The sequence below is a fragment of the Amblyomma maculatum genome, chromosome 3, assembly GCF_055883805.1.
Source record: "Amblyomma maculatum isolate TAMU_Amacu chromosome 3, ASM5588380v1, whole genome shotgun sequence".
NCBI classification, from domain to species: Eukaryota; Metazoa; Arthropoda; class Arachnida; order Ixodida; family Ixodidae; genus Amblyomma; species Amblyomma maculatum.
The window spans coordinates 205,398,745-205,407,601 of record NC_139346.1 but is presented as its reverse complement, the minus strand read 5'-3'; the positions used below and the strand labels follow the sequence as shown (position 1 = coordinate 205,407,601).

Below are 8,857 nucleotides of genomic sequence, written 5' to 3'. Positions count from 1 at the left end.
TTCACAAACTCTGGATACTTCTCTGCAAAGCACCAGTGCACTGGAGGCGAGCCGTACCAAAGGGACAGAAGCGACGTGTATCAACATGCGCTGAACGTCCAGACAGCACGGCGCGCCGTGGCCCTGACGGTGAACCCCTTTTCGCCCCGCGGCATATTTGAAGCGAGAGCGCAGCAAGCTCTCCCATTGGCCCTGCGAAAGTGCTGCCGTCGGATTGGACCATTTTGAGCGTCAACGGTTCTCGGCAACGGAGTCTCAAGTGCTTCCGTTCGAGACTCCGAGTGTGAGTTCGTCACGAGCGTCCATCGGGAGCAGTTCGCCCCCTGGCAGTGCGGACGCGGCGGAAACTCCCCGGCCGTCGCTGCGCGAGAACAGTCGCACATGGCTATGTTAGCTTTCGGCCCCAGAGCCGATCTTGTTGTGTAAATACCTGTAAATAGTGTATAAAGCCTTTTCTTCATATCACCAACGCCGACTCGGATTCATCGCTACCGCCCAGGGAGCTGACAGCCCTCGTTCACGAAACGGGTGACGAGCGCTGCGTTACCAACTCCTTGGCACAACCCTGTTGACGGTGGGCTACTGTGTGATAACCCCACCGGCACAACATTGGTGGCAGCTGCGGGATCCACTGGCACAACATTGGATGGCAGCTGCGGGATTGACCGGCGTCAGGCACCTCGGCGCGGTGAGTACCTGAAGTTTCCCTCAAACGCCAGACTTCTCTAACACACAGGGTAGCTTAGAGAAAGGCTGAGCGTAGCATTGTGTTAACCTTGCGTGTTTCAAGCCTACAGGAAGTGTTTTGAAAACCAGGGGATGCTGAGAAGGGAATCAGTGTGAGAAAGGCTTGCGCATCTCTTGCTAGGAGCGAGATAGCGAACGTATAGTACACTATTCTAAAAAGGCAAACAACAAGAGGCCGGTAAAAGATGGAGAGTTACAAGGTCAAAGAACTTCTCCAAATTTGTGATGAGTTGGGCATCGATTTGGGCTCAGCGAAAAGAAAAAAGGATATTCTTGAGATCATGAAGGCAGAGGAAGTGACGGTTGAGGAAGCCGCAGAGGCCTGGGATGATATTCAAGAGAGAGAAGGTAAGGAGGAAGCCAAAAGGCTAGAACTCCAAAAGCGCGAGGAGCGTGAAAAGCTAGAACGCCAAAGGAGCGATGAGCGTGAAAGGCTAGAACGCCAAAAGCGCGAAGAGCGTAAAAAGCACGAACTCGAGTGCTATGAGCGTGAGAAGCTTGAACGCCAAGAGCGCTATGAGCGTGAAAGACTAGAACGCCAAAAGCGTGAGGAGCGTAAAAAGCTAGAGCTCCAAGAGCGCGATGAGTGTGAAAGGCTAGAGCACGATGAGCGTAGGTTAGAACGCGAAAAGCGGTTGGCCCGCTTAAAGAAGCTTATCCAGCTCGAGCGTTCGGCAGATGAAAAAAGTGTTGAAAGGGATGACGCTTTATTTGCCATTCAAGATAACAGTTCGAAGCCGCGAGAGTGTCTGCAACCATTCCTCATTGCTGAGGATATGGCAGAGTATTTGGCAGATTTCGAGCGTGTCTGCAAAAGTAAGCGCTTCGAGCGAGATACTTGGGCACGACAATTGGTGGCTCTTCTCTCCGCCGAGGTGTCGGAAGAAATCAAGCGCGTGTTAGGCGTTGACTTGAAAAACTACGATTACTTGAAAGAGTCTTTACTGAAAAGACATCGGCTGTCACCAATAGAGCTTGGGCACAGGTATCGGCGTGAGAAAAATTGTACCAAAACGTTCTTGGATTTGGCGTATCAATTGAAAGCCGATGTAACCGAATGGCTAGACAGTCAGGAAGTCTCGGAGAAAATTGTGCTTGCACCTGAGAATGAGACCAAGCTTGGGGAAGCGGCCGAGCAACCCGATAGCAGCAGCGAGTCGATCGAGCCTCGAACAGAAGTTTCTAGGGTTACCTTGGTCGAGCCACTGGCAGCTGAGACGGTTGGAGCCGACTCCATCGGCGAGAAATCCGAAGTGACACCGTCCTGCACGCATTCCCACGTAGCTGTAAGCATTCCACCAATCGAGAGTGAGGACCTGGCAGTAAATCAACCGCCTGACAACTCAGAAGCAGAAGTTGTCAGACATGGCGGAGATGTAGTCAACCTAGGAGACGACAAACTGGCAATGTCTGAGATCAGCGTTGTCGTAGATCATCACTCGCGGAAAAACGAAGTTGCGCTCATGGAAATTGCGCAGCTCACAAGTGAACAGCTAAGGCAGAACCATGACGCGGGCGCTGTCGAGAATCACACCTGTGAAGTCGACAGCGAGCGACTAGACAGGAGCCATGAATCTTCCTGTCCTGACGCGCCCAATCGCATTGGCGAAAACAACAACCCTAGTGCGAACATGGACCTCACGCGATCCGAAACGCCCCAGCTATCAGACGACCTTGATCGTGCGCCGGTTAGCGCTGAGCGATGCTGCACACCGGCGGATCAGTGTAACTTGAGTGGCGAGCCTGCAGAGGATATGCCTAGCTTGGGGGCTGGCGTGAGAGAGCCTTGTCCTTGTTCGGACGCGACTGGCAGTGAGTCATGCGCTGCTGGCCGCGATGCAGGCGCGGCGCCAAACTCCGACGATGTCGGCGCCATACTAGCTCCAGTTACCAGCAGCTTGAAAGAGCTGGCACAAAAAGAAAGAAAGCAAAAACTCAAGTGCCGCCGTCGAAAAGAGCGGAAAGGCAGGTGCATGAAAGAATGCTCTCATCGAAAGGTGAGAAAACGCAAACGATCGCGAAAGGAAAAGCGGCGATCCCAGCGGCGCAAATGCACCCGTGCTGAGAAAATGCGCGATTGGTGCGCAAAGCGTAAGGAACGAGACAGATCGTTCAACAAAGCGAGTAACTTGTGCTCGTCTGTTCTTTCACATACAAAGTGGAAAGAAAGGTCTCGTAGAGAAATGGACAGCCGAAGCTGTAGCGGAGGTAGGAGAGCCAAACCGCCCGAATACTGCTTCGCGTTCTGCCGCTTGCGGAAGAGAGCAGCACAATGCGAAATCGGATGCTTTGAGTCATGCATTCAAAACATAGCTACCTTCGACGACCATTTCGTCGCTAATGGTAATGTTGTAGGCAGATCGGGGCAAAATTGAACGACCTCCTTACTTCCTCGGTTGTGCTTTACGGCCCAAGTGATTTCAAGGAGACTTTTCCATTACTGATTAATAATTTTCCTTGCTATTTACTGTATCGTTAATGTGCAAAATTGTTGTTTGAACCTTGTGTACTGCATCCTATACACTTGTCTCTTGTTGTAGTGGGAGCGAAAAGGGGACAACAATTTAGCTAATTGAATTTGAAATTTTGCCTCTGTCTGGTGTTTGACGGGTGGCCGAGGGTACTTGCTTGTGTTGGGTGTTGCCTGTTGTCGGTCAGTTTTGCAAGCCGCAGAAAAGTCTACCGTTACCAGTGGCGATTGGCAAGGGCATCGGAGCGACCCGAGCGAAGTTGATCGGCGTGCCCCGGCAAGAAGGCTGTCGGCAGAGATCCTGACCTGGCGAGTGGAACCCGAGGCACGTGAGGCTACCTGGCGCCCGGACACTGTACGTGAGCTTGGAGGAACCTGGCGAACGAGCGCGCCCGGCATCCGAGCCACATGCGAGCAGCTCGTCTTCCCGGCGCATTGTCTGATGGCGGGGGTGCTGTTGTGTCTGGCCAAAGCCGCCCAGAAATTCAGCCGGACGCCAAACTTCTTCGGCGAACGCCTCCTTCACAAACTCTGGATACTTCTCTGCAAAGCACCAGTGCACTGGAGGCGAGCCGTACCAAAGGGACAGAAGCGACGTGTATCAACATGCGCTGAACGTCCAGACAGCACGGCGCGCCGTGGCCCTGACGGTGAACCCCTTCTCGCCCCGCGGCATATTTGAAGCGAGAGCGCAGCAAGCTCTCCCATTGGCCCTGCGAAAGTGCTGCCGTCGGATTGGACCATTTTGAGCGTCAACGGTTCTCGGCAACGGAGTCTCAAGTGCTTCCGTTCGAGACTCCGAGTGTGAGTTCGTCACGAGCGTCCATCGGGAGCAGTTCGCCCCCTGACAGTGCGGACGCGGCGGAAACTCCCCGGCCGTCGCTGCGCGAGAACAGTCGCACATGGCTATGTTAGCTTTCGGCCCCAGAGCCGATCTTGTTGTGTAAATACCTGTAAATAGTGTATAAAGCCTTTTCTTCATCTCACCAACGCCGACTCGGATTCATCGCTACCGCCCAGGGAGCTGACAGCCCTCGTTCACGAAACGGGTGACGAGCGCTGCGTTACCAACTCCTTGGCACAACCCTGTTGACGGTGGGCTACTGTGTGATAACCCCACCGGCACAACAGTGGACACATCAGAAGGTAAAGGGAGAAGGCGGGATACGCGGACAGCGGCATTTTGGTTGAATGAGGGCTGTAAGATTCGCCAGGAAACAAAAAAGTACAATACTCCTTTTCCTGAAAATTGTATTAAACGAACGTCAGCCAACTGCTCTATAAGAAACAATAACCTGCAAAACAAAACAAACAAAAGGAGTCTTGCGAACTACAAATGGGTTCCGCGAACGTGGATGACTGTACAGTGGTGTTCTATTTTTGTTGTGGACTCAAATAGATGAATATTTTACGTACCCACTCCTGACTTGGGCTATCTGTGCGGGTTCTCTAGGTTATGTCTCTCCTCCCGCTCACCTACGTTATTCCTCCTTTAACCACGTTTTAGGGCGTGCTCTCAGAATGAGCTACCTGCAGTTCGCATCCTGTTTTCAGAATCTGTATTATATGATTTCGATTACCATTTTTAAGCGAAAATCTCTTCAGCCAAAGGAAGTACAATCCCTACCCATTTGGCATTAGGGTTTAGTAGCATTAGTTCCTTCTCCCATATTGAGGGCACCACTCCAGAGAAAAAAAAAGGCAAATCTTATATGCGCAGAGTAACGAAAGTCTAAAACAAAACATTCATATTCCCGGACCTATACTGTTTTGACTAGTCGCTTTCATCGTTCTTTTTGTCTCGTTGCAGCGGCGGCAGCGCAAACACAGGGATACACTAACTTGTAAGCTCAGAGAGCTGGACCTCGTTCCTAGCAAGATCAGAGCTGCACACTCGCCGCCGATATAGGACACACTCGGGCTAAAATTGAGGGGCCTGAAAGACGCTCAGACAATCTAGCCGTGTATATATATCGCACTTTTCTATGGCCCTTCGCCGTACACATAGGGCAAATCACAATCGCTTCTAGGTTTCTTAGCATGCGCGCGTCTACGGCTGTGCGTGCTTGAGTTTGATTGCCTCGCATCTAGACCTGACAGAAGAAAAAGAACAAAACAAAGAATAGAGGCGGGAACAAAAGAAGAGATCTGGGACGAAATACGATGCGATGGAAGAGGCGCCAGAGAGAATATCAGAGGTGCGCTTTTATACTGCGCGGGTGGCTCACAAAGGGACGAATTCTCACTGACGCATCTTTGTTATGGGTCCCCCGGGGACCGTTCCGAGGGGTAGCGTATACGTCGCACGACGAAGAAGAAGCACGGCACAGCGGGCGAGTTGAAAACTCCTTGCAAGGGCGACGAGAAGAAACGCCGTTTTCTTATTTTACGAGGGCAGCCATTTACGGCGTCGCACAAAGCCGCAGGTCCTCGTCGCGTTACGTTACCATCGCGACGCTCTATGCCCCTCATCTTCTAGCACGCGGAGAATTGTTGATCACCTCCATCTTCAGTCCCCCCTTTCTTTATCACGCTCACACTCACGTTGTGCGCTCGCTCCGCTCGCATAGAAATAGTCTTCCATTCTGACAATGTGTCTGGTCACCTTTGGTTAAGCGGGCTGTGAAAAGAAACAAGCAATAACTGTGTAGATCATGGTTCAAGTCTGAATCGCGGCACGACACAGCCACAGAGTCGTATGTCGAGTGTATGGGGAGGCTTACGGTGAGCACTCATCTCTGTTCCGGTCAGGCGTTGGTTGAATGCTGTTATAATTCTTAGATGAAAACAACACAGGATACTAATGCGTGAAGACGCTCGGTTCGGCATTGTTTTTTTCGAAGAAATTGAGCAGTAAAATACGACTAAAAGGCAATTTTAGCGACATAACTTTTTTTTTTTTTTCAAAATTTCTAGTGTATTCAAACCATCGCGTGGAAAATGGAACTCAAATAGAGAATTTTGATGTTGACTTCGTGAATTGATAGCTACGCCATGGAACATCGCTTTTAATGCCCTTAATTCGCGTTCGTGTGTTTCTTGAAAGCCAGAAAGAATTAAGGTAATAAAAAAAGCTAACTAAGTTTGAGGAGCTGCTGACTCTGTTATACCCCGTCTTTGAAAACGTCAGTTCACAATTTCATCCCTAAATTCCACTTCACCGAAAATGTAAAAAAAAAAAACAACAAACTCCGAGCTGCATTAAGACAAGTGTCGGTAGATCGTAAGTAATTTGAGCTGACTTGTATTATTTTTTAATGCCTAAGAATGATAATACTGCATGCAGATACGCATGCACACTCAGTGAGCAGTAAAGTTTGCAACCGCTCCATTGTTTGTCAGCGCAGCACTACGGCTACAGAACGTTTAGACTCTTACTCTGCTAGGTTCAGCATTCCTTCAGTTCGTCTTTCAGCAAACCTCTTGCATCTCTGGTAGCCGAGTCTTCGACCTTTGTTTTAATAAATATGCTTTAACAGATCGTTCGACCAGCTTCGTTGGACACACTTATATAGTTTTGCAAGCGGGAGCGACACTATCATTTCGCATTTTGTGTCACAGATGACACAGTGCGGGTGCATAGCCTGCATGGTCTTAAATCAGCGTCTGTTGGCTTAAGACCATGTGTGTTATGCGTTCGCTCTTGCTACTGACTCCATCTTCAAGGAGGGAGGAGCAGGAGAAAAGGAGGGCGGAAGGCACGGATGTTAACCAGAAATAATTCCGTTTGACTACCCTGCACTTCTTCATAATTTCTTAAAATATCGACATTGTGGAATGGAACTTTTTGGATAACTGTCATCATTGCAATGCCTCATCCTGCCTGGAATTTCATAAAACGGAACTTCTGGTCACCGATTAGGGAAGCGCGTAGTCTACTCTGCTTGCTCAGCTTACCCTATACGTTCTGCAAAGCACAGGATGGTTTCGTTGCTACGGGTTCCGACAACGACTGTGCAGCTTCTTTGATTCAAAATATGCGAAACTATTATTATTAGCTGTGGACTTTATCAAACATGAGATAAACAAAAATACAATAATTCATGCGCACAGACACTGCCTTCTATCATGCAAACCACCTACACCCGGAGCAGAATAAATTATGCCTTTCACTTGCGAGGCTCAGATCAGCCCCTGTGACGCAAAGGTGGCTCTTGGGGCTTTCGATTGCTCTGCGATAATATGAAAGGAGGAGGAGGTATATCCAGCTATTCTTGCAGACCACAAATAAATAAGACGGTAGAGCCAACTGTGGCAAAGAGACAAGGAAGATTACAACAAGGAGGCCAGGCAACTCAGAGAGATTTCCCGAGACAAATAAAATACAGAGAGCTCCGATGAAACATTTTTATTTTTATTTTCAGAAGTGCGCTACAGCGAGAAAAATCGTGCGAATTTTTTTATATTTGCAGTGTTTAAGCAACCAGCTGAGACAGCTTGGCTTGCTTGCAGTGAGAATCCAGGAATGTTCGGCCATCTCACTGTAATGGCCTCGCAGTTGTCACACGCAAGAACTTTGTTATCTAGATACAGAGCTCTTGTGCGCGTGGTTATCGCTTTGGCGCCCTTTCGTTCAGGTGTAGTTAATTATGATTGATTAGCTCTTTGCAGACATTTTATTACGGAAATTGCGGTATACTATGGGCCAAAGAAAATAGAAAACAGTGCCTTTTGTGAGGAAAAACCACAGACGAAAAACGGTATGATACCCGCGAAATGCCGAGTTATTATGACAGCGGTCCGGTAATGAGGTTTTCATATTTAAATTCATTATTCTTCTCGAAGAACGACACAAACTTGGAATGACATCACGAAGACACCTTAAACGAGTGAAGGCTACATGTATCACAGAAGTTTTAAGATGCCAATCACAAATTACCTGCTACAGACAATGCCTACATTTTTGTCGTGACACAAAGAAAATACGGTAGTTTGCACTAATACTGCTTTTAGGGGGACCGTCAGTATTTCGACGAAACATGATCGAAATAAAATGCCCAGAGAAATCGAAAATACCGAGTCTAACTACTGCTACTACAACCCAGAGTTTTTAGTAGTTTATGGTCGTCTCTCAAACTATCTTGCTTTGACCTGATCTGTACATATGTCCCATAAGTCTGCCCGATTCCTCGCAGTGTTTAACGCTGGCGCGTATATAGGGGCTGACTACACTCGAAATGCTAGTACGTATTGCAGCCATCCATTACCTTAAACATTTAGCAATTTAGGCTTCACACAGCGTTTAGAGGCTGGCTCGATCGTGGGTACAGCGATGGCATTGTATGCACTCGTAAGTAATTAGTCTCCTAGCTCCGTTCCTTAGGCATCAGCCTAGTCTCCGTTGCGCGCCATCCTGGTGGAGACGAGCGCCGCAGTGACGAAGATGACCACGAGTACGGCAAGCAGCAGCCGACGAATGGTGAACAGACGACCGATGGTAAGCCGTGGAGGATTGAGGCCCACCGATGCGATGCACATGTTGGCCAGGAAGAAGGTGGCCGGTTGCAGCTGGTAGCGCTTGCCCAGGATAGCCGTGAACGCTTCGATTTGCGTGAGAACCTGCATCGTGGCATCGTGGAAGTCGGAGGCGGCCATGGTGATCCCCACGAAGACGCAGTACAACGGGAAGGCCTCGAGCAA

General features: G+C 49.3%; 1 protein-coding gene across 1 annotated transcript in view; it reads right to left on the bottom strand.

Annotated features, from left to right (window-relative positions):
* Nucleotides 1-8,548: 8,548 nt before the first annotated feature.
* LOC146197502 (uncharacterized) overlaps nt 8,549-8,857 on the bottom strand; it is an 8,965-nt gene continuing 8,656 nt past the window's right edge. Inside the window, exon 2 of the mRNA XM_084596486.1 lies at nt 8,549-8,857. This exon is cut by the window's right edge and continues 311 nt beyond it. Coding sequence (XP_084452612.1) covers nt 8,549-8,857 — 309 coding nt within the window.